General features: G+C 38.3%; 1 protein-coding gene and 1 non-coding gene across 2 annotated transcripts in view; one reads left to right on the top strand and one right to left on the bottom strand.

Moving 5' to 3' along the window:
- The window catches only part of IARS (isoleucyl-tRNA synthetase), an 87804-nt gene that overhangs the window by 64073 nt on the left and 5542 nt on the right, over positions 1–18189 (top strand). The window contains exons 25-31 of the mRNA XM_025040467.1: positions 4200–4374; positions 6520–6632; positions 8233–8328; positions 9128–9304; positions 10132–10237; positions 13346–13471; positions 17550–17693. Coding sequence (XP_024896235.1) covers positions 4200–4374; positions 6520–6632; positions 8233–8328; positions 9128–9304; positions 10132–10237; positions 13346–13471; positions 17550–17693 — 937 coding nt within the window. The remainder of the gene's footprint in view (positions 1–4199; positions 4375–6519; positions 6633–8232; positions 8329–9127; positions 9305–10131; positions 10238–13345; positions 13472–17549; positions 17694–18189) is intronic.
- Positions 6984–7088, bottom strand: LOC112471813. The gene has a single exon (XR_003043419.1). It is a non-coding gene; the product is annotated as a U6 spliceosomal RNA (small nuclear RNA).

Here is an 18189-nt window from a genome sequence, read left to right as displayed (position 1 = left end):
AACTAGACATTTCCCTGCAATTTGCTTCAATCTAAAGTTCAGTGATTTCTGTGCTGGCATCATTTCCTGCTGCATTGGTAATCCTTAATTTAACTAGCAGGATAGAGGCATGAAATGTCTCCATTTAACTGATTTTTCTGCTTAGTTAACCTTGTGGTGCTCTGAAATTGCTTGAGCAAAGATTACCCCTGAGAGATGAAGTTATATTTCAAATTCTAGAGTTGTCTTTTTTTTTTTAAATTAGTTTCCAGTATACAGTACAAAGGTTAGACATGTATTTCATTGTATGAAGTGATTCCCCCTGATTACTCTAGTACCCATCTGGCACTACACACAGCCATTACAGTAATATCGACATATTTCCTATGCTATATTCCCCATCCCCATGACTATTTTACAACTACTAATTTGTACTTCTTCATCCCTTCACCTTCTTCATCCAGTCCCTCAACCCCTCTCCCCTCTGGCAATCACCAATTTGTTCTCTATCTGTGAGCCTGTTTTCATTTAGTTTGTTTATTTCTGTTGTTCTAAGATTCCTCATATAAGTGAAATTATATGGTAGTTATTTTTCTCTGTCTAACACAATTCACTCAGCATAATACCCTCTAGGTCCATCCATGTTGTTGCAAATGGCAAAATTTCTTTTCCTTTCTTTTTTTTTTTTATGGCTGAGTAATATTCCATTGTATATATGTACTATAACTTCTTTATCAAGTCATCTACTTATGGGCACTTAGATTGCTTCCATATCTTGGCTATTGTGAATAGTGCTACAGTGGACATAGGGGTGCATACATTTTTTACAAATTAGTGTTTTGATTTTCTTTGGATAAATACCCAGAAGTGCAATTGCTGGGTCAAAAGGTAGTTCTGTTTTTGGTTTTTTGAGAAACCTCCAAACCATTGTCCATAAAGGTTATACCAATTTGCACTCCCACCAACATATACAAGGATTCTCCTTTCTCCACATCCTCGCCAACACCTGTTGTTGTTTTATTTATTGATGATACAAATCTGACAGATGTGAGGTGATCTCTCACTGGGGTATTAATTAATTTTTTCATTTCTCTGATGATTAGTGACGTTTCATATGTCTATTGGCCATCTGTATGTCCTCTTTGGAGAAATAACTATTCAGCTCTCTTGCCCATTTTTTATCCTTTAGGCTTAGATTTTTATATGTCATTCTTTTACGTACATAAAAGGAAATTATAAGCAAAATTAATTAGTCTAAAATTTCTTCACATTCCGGGTCCGGCTCATCTGGATTTCTTTTTGACTCAGAATCATGAATGTCTGTGTTTTTCCACACAATATTGTCCTTTGAGCCATCAAGAACATTGGTAATGAAGCATTTCTTAAGAGGAATACTCCACTATTATCTGAGATTTTCTACCAAGCCAATGACACCCATTCTCCAAGCTTTGATGAGCTTGTACAGGCATTGATAACAACATCACAACTGCTGTCTAGCCTAACAGCATTTGCAAGAAACATGTTGATTTTGGAGTATTAAAATATAAAATATAATATAAGTAAATACATCTTAGAAAAGATTAATTAGGGTAATCCTTTCCTATTGTATCATCTATCTTAACTTGCACAGTAATCTCAAGAGGAAAGTACTATTATACCCATTTTACAGATGAGGGAACCAAGGCTTGGAAATGTTAGATTTTCCAGGAGTTCACATTTGGTAAGTGACCAAGAAAAACCAAACCCAAGTCACTATGACTACAAATCGTGTGTTCTTGCCACTGTAATATACTGGCTTCATTTATATTCCCCAAATAATCAAAATATCTGATATAGATGCAGGAAGAATATCCTAATCCTTCCAGAGAGTATAGACCCTATAATTCATAATTCTAATATAAATGGATGGGTTTCTCTGTGTTTTGATCAAAATATTCTCATTTTCCTGATGGGCTAAAGTATAACTATAATGATTTTTTGACATTTACCCTGGCTTGAATTTTATGAAAATTTTTGATACGGTAGTTTTCTAATATCAAGCAACAGAAGAAGGGGGACTTTATTGGTGGGTTTTGTGGTTTTCACTTGAATGCTGCCATTTTCACTTAATTTATCATTCCAGCATAATTTCAGACTCCGAGTATAAATTGATTTGGCTAACAGTCTAGCATTTGTCCTTCAACTGAATGATAGCTTTGCTGGATAAAGGATTCTTGGTTGTAGGTCCTAGCTTTTCATCACTTTGAATATTTTGTGCCCAGCCCTTCTGTCCTGCAGTTTCTTTTGAGAAATCAGCCACCAGTCTTATGGGTGCTCCCTTGCAGGTAATTAACTGCTTTTCTCTTGTTGCTTTTAAGATTCTCTCTGTATTTAACCTTTGGCATTTTAATGATGATGTGTCTTGGTGTGGGCCTGTTTGGGTTCATCTTTTTTGGGACTCTCTGAGCTTCCTAGGGTCATATGTTACTTACTTCAAGTTAGGGAAGTTTTCCATCTTAATTTCTTCAAACAGGTTTCAACCTCTTTCTCTCTCTCTTTCTTCTCCTTCTGGTACCCCTGTGATTCGAATGTTGTTACACTTAATGTTGTCCCACAGTCTTAAATTATCTTCATTTTTTGGGTTATTTTTTCTTGTTGCTGTTCTTGTTGGGCGTCCTCCGCTACCCCATCCTCTATATCGGTGATTCAATCCTCCTCTTCATCCACTCTGTTGATTCCCTCTAATGTGCTCTTCATCTCATATACGGCATTCTTCAGTTCTGATTAGTTCCCTATTATAATTTCCATCTCCATTTTTATGTTTTTTTATCAGAGTTCTCACTGAGTTCATCTACTTTTCCCCTAAGTTTATTGAACATCTTTATAACCAGTGTTTTGAGCTCTGCGTCTCTTGATTCTACTTTGTTTAGATCTTTTTCTGGGGCTCTGTTCTGTTCTTTCAAGTGAGACATGCTTCTTTGTCTCCCCATTTTAGCTGCCTTTTTGTGTCTGTTTCTATGTACTATGTAAAGCTCCTAAATCTCCCAGTCTTAGTAATGTAGCTTTGTGGGGCCTACTGGCATGGTCCTGAGAGGGGTTCCCCTGCTGGCCAAGTTTCACCCCAGCCTGTTCCCCTCCAGGGCCACCTGCTAAGAGTCAGCAAGAAATCCACTGATGGCTGCTACCCATGTGGTGCTTATAGTTGCCTCAAGAGGCCACGCCAGAAACCGAGGCTCACTGCCACCCACCAGTGTGGGGCTTGGAGCTGCTCAGCAAGGGGGACAGGTCATGCCGAGGACACCTCTGGATGTGGCTTGGATAGGGCCACAAGTTGGGAGGGGGCGGAGTTTCAGGGAATCCTCCGGGTGGAGCCACCTTTGTTGTCCATAGGTGAAATGATGTCTCACCTATGGTGGCACCTGCATCCACATGCTGGGAGAGGGGAGAGCTCAACCGAGAATCAATGAATACCGCCAGCAGTTATACCCGGAAGTTAGCCACCCCTCCAGCCCTCTCCCTGAAACCCTATCCCTAAGTGTCCCTCCCATTTGCCCCTCCAGCAGCCACCCCAGCGTTGAAGCTCAGGGCAAGCAAATTTGATACCACAGAAGTCCAGTTACAGTCCCTTTAAGAGAAACATCTGCAGCTGCCTTAGTCTCTGTCTCACTCAGCCCACGTGGGACCAGGCAGCCTCATCTTTAGTTGAATTGAGGTCTGCTCAACTGTCTTGACTAATCTGGTCAAGAAAGGTTTTTCATATGATATGATTCAGTGGTATTTAGTATTATTTACAGAGTTGTGCAACCAAACCCCACAATTTTACAACATTTTCATCACCTCATAAAGAAACTCAGTATCCATTATTCTTCATACACCATTTTCCCCTCAAGATCCCACCATCCTTGGCAACCATGAATCTGTTTTCTGTCTAGAGTGTACCTACTCTGGACATTTCATATAAATAGAATCCTACAATATGTGGTCTTTCGTGTCTGACTTTCACTTAGCACTAAGGGTCATTCATGTTATTGCATGAAATCAATGCTTCATTCCTTTGTATTGCTAAATAATAGTCTATTGTATGGATGGATCACATTTTTTATCTATTCACAGTTGATAGACATTTCGGTTATTGCATTTTTGGTTATTGTGAATAATGTTGCTATGAATGTTTGTGTGCAATTTTGTGGACATATGCTTTCATTTCCTTCATTTTTGTTTCATCTTGTTCACCAACATAGGAATTGAATGTTCGAAAAGTTACGCTGTCTACAGACAAAAACAAGTATGGTATTCGCCTAAGGGCAGAACCAGATCACATGGTCCTGGGGAAGCGTCTGAAGGGAGCCTTCAAGGCAGTGATGACATCCATCAAGCAGCTGAGCAGTGAGGAGCTGGAGCAGTTTCAGAAGAGTGGTGTGTATCTTCTCCAACAGGGACACTACTTGGCCTCAGCCTGATGAGAATCTCATGTTTAGGCTCATACTTAGACATTTACACTGTCTTAGCCTTTTCTTAAATAAAAACTTTTCTAATCACAAAAATGTTCATTATGAATGATTTTGATAATTAAGAAAAAAATAAGACAGTTAAAATGACCCCTACCCATTACCCATCCATTTAATACAGATTGAGGATACTCTCTGCTGTTTAATATGTTAGGTGCTGGGGCACTCTTAAAATCTGATTCATTTCTTTCTAGTTAGAGATCACGCTGTAATTTTAAATTTCATGTTTTTCACTTACATTATATGTTTTTATTTGGATTTTTAATTTACATTATAAACATTTCTATGTGTTAATAATTTTTAAATGCTATTTCAATAACTGCATAATTTGCCTTCATTTGGATACCTGATGTTTTTAACCAGTCTTTTATTGTTGTTTGCATTCTTTTAATATTATAAATAATATTTCAGTGAATATTTTTACATGTACATATTTTATGGAATTGATTCCTTTTGGCTAGGTTTCTAGATATAAATTACTGAATCAGAATTTGAATTCTACAAAAGCTAATGTGGGTCTAGAAAATCTACCCTAGTGAAGAGAGAGCAGAACTCTCTAGGGTTTTATTACCAACCAGTGGTAGAGAGTATCCCTGTTATCACATGTTGCTAGTGAGAAAAAAGATGATGACTTTTGGAGGTGGCAGAATGAAGACTGGAGATTTTTTTTTTTTTTTTTAATGTATTTTTAGAGAAGGGGATTTAGCATTGAGGTTTGGAGCTTTTTTATGGAGAACTGGGTCAGAGCTTATTACAGTTTCTTTAAAATATCTGGAATTTATATTTTGGTCTCTTAATTGGGCAAGACTGGATTTGTTCATTCAGCAAATTCTTTTTTTAAGCTTTTATTTTTGGCTATCACTGAGAACATAGAGTTGAATAAGACAGACGTTGTCATTACCCTCATGATACTGGCACACACTGAAGGTTTATGGAAATACAGTTTTGATAAGTGCTCTGAAGGAAATGTATAGGATAATATGAGGAGTTTAGGAAAGGGGTCTCAGCTCTCTCTTCTCTCTTTTAGAGAGCCTTTCCATGGACCCAAGAGTTCTCAGCTCTGCCATGATTAGAATCATGCTTGATCTTATTATGGTTGCTTGACATCCTGCGGCTGTCCTAGGGTACAAAGTGTTTGATTGTTAGGGCTCCCTCTGAAGTTGAAAATCATAAGCACAGAGGTGACATGAGGAGAGATTTAAAGACCCAAATCAGATGAGTGGTTATGGAAATTAAGGGAAATATCCTCAATTTTCCCCAAACTGTTAGATAAAATTTATAAAACATAAGAAGTTAGCAACTAAAAGTTGAGTCACAACTAATTTAACTTGATATATTAAATTAATAAAATCTTTAATCAAATCTTTGACCAACCTTCAAGTTGTAAATCTAAATCGTATCACCAAATAGCCAAAATATCAAAAATTCCTGAATTAAACCTTATTGGAACCAAAAAACTGCTGTTTTTAAACAGTGGTTTCTGAATAGACTGTTCTGCACTGATGTAAAGCAGAATAGTTTTCAGAACACAATAACATGAAATGAGAAAGGCAGCCTGATGCTCAAAGACCAAGAACATCAGTGTAGGTGATCTCAGCAGGCTTCCTAAAGATGAGAATTGCCATTCCCAGGTGTTTGTACACCCTGCTGTAGACAGGCACGACATAGAACTTGACACTGTTCATCTCATTTCACCCACCTCACTGCACCCTGCTCAGCAGATAGCAGAACACCAGGGCCCTACAGTTAGTAAGTAGTAGGCCTAAGTTCTGTTTGACTATACAGGCATCATGGTGCTCTGTATTTATGGCAGGGGTTTGTGGCCTCCTGGCATGTGTCTTTGGACCTGGGAGTTTATACAACAGTAAACATTAGTGGTGATTTAACTGGCCTCAAGGCAACATGGTTCAATCTAAAGGTTTGTAACATCCTTGGTGGCAACAATGACATGAGTCAGAAGAACATGATATCCTGAAGCCACTGTCGCTTAATACTTGTAGCAGGGTGGCTTGAGGAGGGTCTGATTGAGTAACAGCAGATGCTTCTCCAATAGGGACCATTGTTGTGGGAGGCCATGAATTGCATGAAGAAGACATTCGCCTCATGTACACCTTTGACCAGGCAACAGGTGGGACGGCACAATTTGAAGCACACTCGGATGCTCAGGTATTTTTCTGTTGCCTAGAACATTTCTTTACCGAAAGATAAGAACATAGGGGAGAAAGTATTTACCTATGCCTTTTCCAACAATGTTGACAGCTTGTCTCAGGGTAAAATAAACCAGTTATTCATTTGGGATTAGCTTATTAAACTCCTCTATTACATGCTCTTTACATATGCATTTCTTTTTTAAAAAATTTATTTAAATTAGTTTCAAGTATACAGTACATTGGTTAGACGTCTATATAGTTCATAAAACAATCTCCCCAATTGCTCCCTCCCTCCTCTGGCACTCCACCTAGCCATCATATTAATGCTGACTGCATTCCCTCTGCTGTGCTCCCCATCCCTGTGACCAAAAGTATGGAACGCTTTGCAAATTTGTGTATCATCCTTGCTTGGGCCATGCTAATCTTCTCTGTATTGTTCCAATTTTAGTATATGTGCTGCCGAAGCGAGTACCATATGCATTTCTTGAACCATGTATAAATAGACATTTTGTGACTTCTACATGCAAGTAATTGTCCTAAGTTTTGGGTCATATGAAAATGAATAAGATGTAATCCCACCTTTCAAGGAATAAGTCAGTCATGGAGACAGGAACGTAAGCCAATTATTATTCTGCCTGATAGTTATCTGATAGAAATAAGTACAGAGAAGAGCTCCTATCTGAAGTCTGTGGTAGAGGTGGAGATGGTTAGGGAACGCTCCTTGAGGAGGATATACAGACAGTTTTGAATTCTGGGATCAGCATGGTTTATTGTGATGGGTCAGTGCATCTCTTTTTACTCTTGACTAAACTTCTCCGGGCAGACATGTAAGACCCCCAGTGTGGGAGTGGGGGGCTCCCTCTGTGCCTGACATGCCATATACAAGAGGAAGTGGGGAAGTACCTCATGTGAAGAGGCCTACCTCTTCAGGCCTTTGCACAGGGGCTTACACTAAATGTTGACAGAACTCTATATGTGCAGACTGGCAAGGAGCCAAAGGTAAGGAAGATAGGAAGGAGGGAAGGAAGGAAGGGAGGGAAGAAGAAAAGAAGGAAGTAGGTACAGGGAGGAGGTTTGTAAGCATTAAGAGGGTGCAGTCCCTCCTGATTATAGCCAGTATAAGGGAGGGCCTAAAAAAGTGGTCTACACTTAAGGAAGTATCATCTGGCGATGCTTCTGAGTTTTTTGACATGGTTTATGTATTGTGAGCCGTGGTGGCCCTGCCCTGATTCATCATCCATTTCCAGTTCTACCTTCTGTTGTAAGGGCTTCATGACTAATAATCTTATTAGAATAGTTGACATTATTTATTAGATAGACAAAAAGCAGTTACATGAAAGATTAACAAAAGCCATTCTCAGGGGATCTGTGAGCAGCACCCTGCAGAAGAAAAAGGGAAAGCTGTACTTCTCTCCGACATGAAGGAAACACTGGTTACAAACATGGACCCAAACTAAAGAGAAACTAGATTAACTATGTTTTCTGCTCAGTTTTGTAAATAAATAACACTGCATATTATACTTTTCAGACTTTAGTTTTAAATAGCATTTTGCTGAGTTCGAAAGAACCATTTTTCCTTATTTGATTGTCATGGTATGCTCTGTTCATCCCTACAGGCTTTGGTTCTCTTAGACATCACCCCTGACCAGTCAATGGTGGATGAAGGAATGGCTCGGGAAGTCATCAATCGTATCCAGAAACTTCGCAAAAAGGTTTGTCAGGTTAAGAATAAGCTATTGTTTTGGAGTTTTGTTTGTTTTTTGTTTGCGTTGTTGGGGAGGATGAGAGAAGTAGGTAATATAAACCATGGTAATCGATTAATGATAATTAGTCACCAATCTATAGTCTAGTCAGATTGTACTCAGGGAAAGTTGAGCCTCTTCCCCTCCCTGCTGTTCACTACTAAGCTGGATGTGGCTCTTGTGTTTCACTGACTAGGAGCTTTCAGCCAATCTGTACCCCTTGTCTTCCTTTTTAGTTCATTGGGGCTTCCACAAAATCATTTTCTAGATCAATAGCCGTCCTAACTGGTGCAATAGGTCATCAGAGATGACAGTGGGTATCTAAAGGGTAGATACACAGCCAAGTCAGTGTGGAAGGGCTTCTAGTTCAGGGGAGAGATCGTTGGATCTGGACAGGGTGGGTGGTTCTTCCTTATTCAGGATCTGGGAGCCAGAGCAGGCGCACGGAGCCCATTCCTTGCCCCCACCAGGTGAGAGAGCCAGGGAGTTCCTACCCCAAAGAGGGCTCCCACCAGCCCTCCTCCTTAGGCCAGGTGTTTAAGGAGGCCATTTCTAGCAGAAAAACAGGCTGTTTGTGAGCTCAGTCTCAGTTCAGAGCTTTGTGAGTGGGTCCTTGCTGTGTCACTCCTTTGTTTCAGAGGAAGACTGGGCAAGAGACTGTACCTTTCCATAATGATTCCGCATGGGATTGTCAGCCCTTGTTCAACAGCACCTTACATTTTAATTAACAAAGTACTTCCTTTTTTAAATTTTCTGTATGTGCTTTCAGTGCAATCTCATTCCAACTGATGAAATAACAGTTTATTACACAGCAAGGTCTGAAGGAAAGTATCTGAATACCATTATTGAAAGCCACAGGGAGTTCATATTTGCCACCATAAAGGCTCCCTTGAAACCATATCCAGTTCCTACATCAGATAAAGTCCTTATTCAAGAAAAAACGCAGGTGAGTTCTGAGTTCTCTTGAACTATTAAGAAATTTAGTATTAGATTTTATATTAAGTTCATATAGTCACATTTTGATATTCTATCCCCTCAGTTGCAGTTGGTATACTACTCAGTCCTGAGTGTTGCTCTGGACAGTAGTCAGTAGGGTCAGAGAGATAATGTCCAGAATAGAAGAGAAGGAGGGAAGGTAAGGCTGTTCTCAGGGCAGTTCTCTTGGGGAAAGTAGCCAGGAAGTACATAAGAATTGCCAGGAGGTGAGATGACTGTACGGGCCTGTTGTATCTAAAACTAGAAAAGTCAATATTGTGTTTTCTGGGAATTATTGTGTAAGTAAACAGCAGTTGACTTGAAAAGCAGTTAACTTTTACGGTAGTAAGTATACATAAAATTAAAATTTCATTTTTCTTGGTACACTTTAGATGTAACTGTGGAAGTCTGATACCAAGACATGGCCAGGAGTTAGTCATTTATAACAGAGGAAGAAATTCTATGTCAGTTATTTATTCAGTCCTTTGCTCCTTATCTTGTTCCTGCTTTATATGAGACAAAAAAGATAGACAAGCAGGAGCTGAAAGTGACTGTCTTTTCAGTAGGGCAATTTACAAGATGGTTTCATTTTCTGTTTTGCACATTTTTAAAAGTACAAGGTAAAAAGAAAAAAAATGAGAAAAAGTTATAGCTCTTGACTGTTTCAGTGATGAGATTGAATATGCTCTCAAAATTATATAGAGAGCTCTTGTTCTTAGAAGGAGTAGTTGCTGTGTTAGCTGGTGACACTGTGGTCAGATACTGCAATTACTCAATCACACATTCCCATGTGCTCAGTTAAAGGGGTCTGACCTGGAAATTACACTCACCAGAGGATCATCCAAGCCTGGCCCTGCTTGTGCATATGTCAATATTAACATCTGTACAGATGGCATTGAGCAAGGTAAGAGTATATGAATTCCATGATTTGTATTTAATTTTTTAGTTAAACCTATCACTATCTTTAAGACTATTATAACAAAATTGATAAATTCGGATAACATTTTGTCATCAGAGTGGATCCACAAGAGTAAATTATTGGACTTACGCTTCTAGGAAGATGGAATAGACGTACTTTTCCCTATTCCTTCCACAAAGTAGAGCTAAACCCCCTGCACATTATATATAAAAACCAACATGAGAAGACTGTTTTGTACTGGTCTCAGTCTGTCAATAACCGGTGTTGTTAGTGGACCAGCCCTTTTGTTTCTTAATATGATTGCAAGACACTTTTCAGCTATAACCATCAGGAAACTTTGAAAAGGTACATGTTGATTACTTACAAAACCTGGAAATTACACAGCACACCTAGAGCCACACAGCATGGTCATAGTGGAGGCAGTGAGTCATTTGGCAGGGGCGGGGGGCGTCAGTAGATGTACATCAGTGATGTCAGCAAGGCCAGAGTTCTATGTCAGCTTCAGTTCCAGGGCCAGCAGAATGAGCAGTGACAAGACAAATTAGGCCTAGATTCCCCCATCTGCTGACTCCAGTACTGCCACTTTTTGGGCCAGCTGACCGAACAACTGGGAAGAAGAGCTCCCGACAAGATTATTTTCCTAGGAAGTTACAAATGCAACTACAGATTAATCTTAACATGATTTTATATGGTTTGTAATTTATCATCTGGCTGAAAGCACTCATGTTACGAGGAGAAAACTACAAATGATCTTTAAATTTATTATTTGAATGTTTTTTTGGCCAGTTTTGTAAGCCTTTTGTTTAAACATTAATTGGGGGGGGGGGGGGTTGTTTCCAAAGTAATTGAATAAAATCATATTGCTTATAAAAAGAAAAAACTTTTATCAAATTAACATTTTATAAAATAAACATACAAATATAAATTTAATTTTTGTATACTAGCAATGAGCACATGGGAAATGAAATCTTAAATGCAATACCATTAACAGTAGCTCAAATAAAAGACACATAGGTATAAATCTAAGAAAACATATAACAGGACTTTAATGCCAAAAACTATAAAATACTGATAAAAAAATCAAAGATCTAAATAAATGGAGAAATACTGCATGTTAAAAGATTCAATACAGTAAATATGTCAGTTCTTCTCAAATTAATAATACAGGTTTAACTCAATTCCTGTCAAATCGCAGCAGTATTTTTTGTAAATATAGACAAAATTATTTTAAAATTTACCTAGAAAGAGAAATGAAATAAAATAGCTCAAACAATTTTGAAAAATAAGAATATAGTGGGAGACACTCTACCCAATTTTAAGACATATGAAGACTGTGTGGCGTGAGTGTAGTATAGACACATAGATCAGTGTCGCGGATAACACAGAAATAGACCCACAAAATGTGACCAAATGCTTTTTAAGAAAGAAGCAAAAGCAGTTCACCTGAGGAGTCTTTTCATTATATGGTGCTAGAGCAATTAGATATCCATAAGCAAAAAAAAAAAAAGTCCTTGACCTAAGTCTTATACCTTATACAAAAATTAACTCAAAATGGATCACAGACTTAAATGCAAAATATTAAACTATAAAACATTTAGAAAGAATAAGAGAAAATCTTCAGGATTTAGGACTAATCGAAGAGTTTTTAAACCTTGACACCAAAAGCCCAATACATAAAAGAAAAAATTCATAAACTGAACTTTACCAAAATTAAAAATCCCACTTTACAAATGATACTTTGTAAAGGATGAAAAAACAAGATACAGACAGGAAGATCTTTGCAAATCACATATCCAACAAAGAAAGTATCCAGAATATATAAAGAACTCTAGAAACTCAACAGTTAAAAAAATCCAGTTAGAAAATGAGAAAAGACATGAATAGACATTTACCAAGGAGAATAAACAGGTGACATATAAGCACATGAAAATATGCAACAATATCTCTCATTAGGGAGATACACATTAATTACGATGAGATATCACTACACACCTATCAAAATGGCTAAAATAAAAAATAGTAACAATACCAAATGCTGGTAAGAATGTAGAGAAACTAGATCTCATATATTGCTGTTAGAAATGTAAAATGGGACAGCTTAACAGTTTCTTTAAAAAATAAACATGTTTCACAGTGATCCAGCAGTTGCACTCCTGGGTATTTAGTACAGAGCGATGAAAGTTTATGTTCACCAAAAAAACTCTACCTAACGTTTATAATAGCTGCATTCATAATAGCCAAAAACTAGAAACAACCAGATGGTCTTCACAGATGCTGGTTGAAAAAACTATGGTTCATTTACACCATGGAACATGACTCAGCAATAAGAAGTAACAAACCAGGGATTAACATAACAACCTGGATAAATCTTTAGAATGGAAAAAGTACATCACAAATGGGTGCATGCTGTATGATTCCCATTTATGTAACATTCTTGAAATGATAAAATTATAGAAATAGAGAATATGTTGTTTGCTAGTGGTTAACTAGGGAGTAGGGGCAGGATGGAATTAGATGTAGATTTTAAAGGACAACACGAGATTCTTGTGATCGAACTGTTCTGTGTTTTAACTGTATTGGTACCCTGGTTGTGATATTGTACTACAATTTTACAAGATGTTAATTGGGGTAAACTGGGTAAAGGGCCCAGAGTATCTCTGTTATTATAACTGCATGTGATTCTTTAGTTACCTCAAAATAAAATGTTTAAATAAGTCAATAAAGTAAATATCTGTAGTTAGATCTAAGGTTATAGGATAAATCAATATCGAGGATTACTTGAAGATATTATCTTTCAATTAAATAGTATTTTTGACCACTCTGAGCCCTAGGGATTTATAAATGGCACAAAACGAAAAATGAGGGTCATGAAGACAAAAGTTTCCATCTAGAAAAAGATTGCCTGATGGCAGTTCCATTCCTAGAACAAATCTATCCATCCCTGGAACAAATCTACCTAGGATTGCCAAAGCACATACTAAGAGCACATATAGTAAATACTTAGAAAGTTAAGTTTGAACACCCTGTTTCCTTTCACTTTTCATTCAAATTTAACTTTTTTCCTAAGTTTTACTTATATTTGTGGCTTTTTAGGTGGAGTATTACTTCTAGAAAATCCAAAAGGTGATAATAGGTTGGACCTTTTAAAGCTAAAGAGTGTTGTTACTAGCATTTTTGGTGTGAAAAATACAGAACTGGCTGTTTTCCACGGTGAAACAGGTATGTGGAAAGTTAAAAGATATCCATGTCCTTTGATACAAGGTAGACTGGTAAAGATGTTAACTTGATATCAGTTATGCTACATAGCTTTTGCCTTCCTATTGACTGTAAGTCAGGGCCAGACTCTTCAGTAGTGCCTGCATGTAGTGTCTCTGTGTGCCTCCTTACTGTATGATGTGGCTGAAAGAACACTGGACTTACTAGGAGATGAAAGCTCCAATCCTGCCCTCTCACCTGTTAGCCATGTGATGGATTCTGAGCTTCAGAGTGAGGTTAACTTTATTAAACATAGTGCGTGCTTCTTACTAAATTCAGATTCTCAATAAATTAAGCCTAAATAAAATTTTGAAAAAATGTAAGTATATTCTCTCTCACTGTCATGCTTAAAGTATGACACACACCCCACCAAAAAAAGGGGGGAGGTACGTTGCAGTCCTCACCCCTGGTACCACTGAATGTGACCTTCTTTGGAAATAGGGTCATTGCAGGTGTAATTAGCTGAAGTGAGGTAAGGCAGGCTCTACCCAGTATGACTGGTGTCCTTCTAAGAAGACAGCCATGCAAAGACACAGAGAAGCACAGGAAGACCATGTGATGACAGGCAGATATGGGAATTATGCGGCTGCAAGCAAAGAAACACCAAAGGTTACTAAAAACCTCCAGAAACTAGGAAGAAGAAAAGAAGGATTGCCCTATAGGTCTCAGAGGGAGCATGGCCCTAACACCTTGATTTAGGACTTCTTGCCTCCAAAACTGTAAGACAATAAATTTCTATTGTTTTAAGCCCCCTAGTTTATGATTCTTACAGCAGCTATAGGAAACTAATACACTCATTTTATGAATCTGAGTGTTCATTTTCAGAAACTTTTAAATAGAAAAAATCTAAGTCGTCAATAAACAAAGGAACACCTTTTTTTTTTATAGTAAAAACCTCAGCGAGGCACTATTACTTGCCACCAGATCGGCAAAAACTAGAAAAATTTTACAGTATTAAATGTTGTCAGGGATATTATGTAATAGGAACTTTAATTTACTGCTGGATTATAAATTGATAGAACCACCATGGAAAACCATGTGCTGTCATATCTGTTAAGAAGGGAAGCAAAAGTGGTGTAGGAGAAACGGGAAGGGGAAGTAAAGGTCTGGAAGAGGGTAGTTAGTTGGAGGGTCTGAGAAAAATCTCTGGCCAGGATTCACCAAGAGGAGCTATAATCAATAACTCAGTGGAACACTTGGGTGGCCACCTGAAGTCACTATAGGATGAGAAGTAGGGGGCAGCAAGGACAGACTGGAATGCATATCTGTCTAGCCACATCTAACACCTGTGGTCGGGACCTGCAGAAGAAGCTTTGCAAGAGAGATGTTCATGTGCCTGGCTCAGAAGTTGGAAGAGCACCAGAGGACAGCTGCTTGCTGTCCCGTCTGGCCCTGTGAAAGCTTGAGTGGTGCCTAGGCCCCACAGTGACTTTCACATGTAGTGGCTACAACTAAACTACCTTCCAGATCCTATGTACCTTTCTCTGTGTTCAGCCCTAACCCATACCAGGACAGTCAGAAAGTTCTAGGAAACTGTTTTAGCTAAGTTAACAGTAAAATCACCATAGTTCACCCCTTATGATTATGACATCTATACTTGGCTCTGTAAACCATATCTAACTTCCAAATAGGACCATCATAAATTAAAAAGCGCACATTCAGCTATCCCTTGTACAGCTGAAAACATGCTTACCTTGTTACCCAAAACTGTATAAAAAGTCACCTTACCTGTCTTTGAATGATGTTGATTTCTAGTTTGAGTCACATTGCCCCTTTACTGTCCTTTAACTTTACTGACATAAAGTTAATTTCTGTTAATGTGTTTTATGCTATATAATAGGAAAGTGGAAAAAATAAGTATTGGTTAGTATAGACACAAATATATTATCTAAATAAGAAAGAAGTCATAACTATTACAGTCTCAATTCTATAACTGATCACATCAAACTTTCATCTATCATGCACCATATTTGGGTATCTGATTTAGAGAAGGGGTCAAAACACTTTCTCAAAGGGAATATGGTAAATATTTTAGACTGGGAGCCACAACTGCCATTAAAATGCAAAAGCAGACATGAAAACATGTTTTTTAAAATGTAAAAAAAAAATAATAGGTAAGGCTGTGTTTTATTAAAATGTTGTGTACATAAACAGGCAACCAGCTGGGGCCATAGTCTGCCTATCCCTGGTTTTAAGCATGAAGGCTATCTTGAAAGACATTATTCCAGCCCAGCAAACTGTTGCCACCCAGGTGGTCCTAAAACTGAGTCTTTAAAAGTTTTTTCTAGGCCAGCTGCTTCATGGTGGAAACATGGTATGGCCAGTGAATTCCCTGAACACATGCACCTTATCACACCTCATGTGCTGAAAAAATGAGTTCCTTGGTCAGAAGCAATGCTATGTGAGATATTGGTAAATAAGACATTCCCTAGTCCATGGATGATGGGTTTGACAGAGCACTGCAGGCAACGGAGACTAACCCATACCCAAAACAAATGTCCAGTAAGAACAAAGCACTGCCTTTTCCATCATGGATGTAGCCCAGTAACCAATCTGCCATCACTTGCCCTCCTCTTCCCCCCCTGGCAATAATGTGATATTGAAAGCCTGTGGTTGGTAGGTGGAATACACTACACTGTACCAACTAGCACAATCAGCCTTCAGAGTACAAGTTGCTGAGCCCATGTGGCCTCTTTGTTCATTAATTCATTGGGCAAGGACAGAAGTGTTTGGGGAAAGACTGGCTGGCTTCCACAAAATGAGTCATACTGTCCACCTGGTTTTTAAGATCCTCATTCACAGTCTACCTATTTGGAGCAATCTGCCCACATACGTTTGCCCTGACTTCCTTGTCACCAGTTTTCTAATTCATTCTTTCTAAGTTACTGGTCATTCCCAATCATTCAAACCATTAGCCATTGCCCATGGATCAATGTAAATCCATTCCTTTGGCTATCTCACCTGAGCAATATGAACAACCAACTGCCCTGAATGAAGTTATGACCATTAAGAGGATTCCCATCTACAATGTTCTTTAGGGCTGCCCAGAGTCATAGTGGGTCTATAGATTTGTAGTCATCCACTTTTGATGGTGCAGCATTTTGTGCAGAACCATCCATGCAGGAGCCCTAAAATCTTTTTTTTTCCCCCTCTGGTAGGTTCTCAGGAAGCCACAGGTATATAGGTCAAGAAAGGAGACCATGTAGCCCGAGGCTAAACATGGGCGTCTAACCACTAGATGGGGCAGGTTCCTTGCTCCTTGAAGGTCTGCCTCATACCCAGTCACAGTCTCTACTGGTCATTCACCTATGTTTATATCCCTAAGCAATGTTTAATTTATATAAGTACAGTTCTACATGTGTTCTGTATGTCTTGCTATTTTCCACATATGTTCATGAGTCAAATAACTTGTCTTCTGACTATAATCATTTTTTTCATATAAGGCTCTTTTCATGGTTCACTTTGGGATTCTGATGCAGGAGGAAATTCTAAGAGGTGCTATTATGTACAGTTGACCCTTGAACAGTGTGGATGTTTGGGCACTGACTCCTCTTCCACCCCCCAAGTCAAAAATGTGGGTATAACTTTTGACTCTACAGTCAGCCCTTTGCCTCTGTAGATTCAAGCAACTACGGATGGTTGGGAATGCAAAATACCATTTTCGATCCTCAGATGCAACACGCAGATACAAAAGAGTCGACTGTATTGAAAAAAAGTCCACTCTAAGTGGAGCCACACATTTCAAACTCTGTTGTTCAAGGGTCAACTGTACAGAGAAAATGCTAAAAGGGGAAAAAACAGTTTGCCTATATTTTAAGTTACAAATATGCCACTTTGCAGCAATAACATTTTCTACTATTTACGTGTCATCAAAGCCGATTTTATTTTGAAAAAAGTCAGTGTCCTTTGATACACAATTAAATGGAAAGCATCACTGTAAAGATACATATAAGATAATTTAATAATTAAGTAGGAAAAAATGATTGGCTTCAGCTCTGAACTATCTACCCCTGAAAAAATATCTTGTTTTTGTCATTTTTAGAAATACAAAACCAAACCGACTTACTGAGTCTTAGTGGAAAAACACTTTTTGTGACTACAGGATCAGCTCCCTCTCTGGTTGACAGTCCTAGCACTCTTCTCTGTCAGTATATCAATCTACAGCTCCTAAATGCAAACCCACAAGGTACGTGCCTCCCCGAGCTGGGAACACCCTCAGTTGACGGTTTGTGGGATATTGAGCGTTAAGGTTTCGTTTAATGTTCAACCTCTTTGACTTACGTAGATTGCTCAGGTTGGTTTCAACATGATGATTTGAGTGTAGAGTCCTACTCTGCTTTAGGGTGCATACACAAGCTTGTTTCTTTTGGCATATATATGTAGAAACATCCTCATCCATCTGACATGGTGAGGAAATGAGATAAATTGGTTAATAGGTAAAAGTTGGAGCTAAATAAAGTTGAATTGTTTAAATGCCAAAACATTTTAGTTTTTAATTTTGCCTAATTTTTTTTCTTAGAAAATGTTTTGAAAACTATTATTTATTTTTTCTTGTTCTTCAGGGTCCTCATTGTACTCATTTGTTACTAAATCCTTTATGCTCTTCATCTGACTGTTCACTGAATATCTCTTCTCAAGGTGCAGGTCTTTTCATACTAGTTGGTTTTTCTTTTCCTCTTTCC

This window comes from Pteropus alecto, unplaced genomic scaffold (genome assembly GCF_000325575.1).
Source record: "Pteropus alecto unplaced genomic scaffold, ASM32557v1 scaffold129, whole genome shotgun sequence".
NCBI lineage: Eukaryota > Metazoa > Chordata > Mammalia > Chiroptera > Pteropodidae > Pteropus > Pteropus alecto.
Note: the sequence above shows the minus strand (reverse complement) of the source record. Positions and strands in the feature narration are given on the sequence as shown.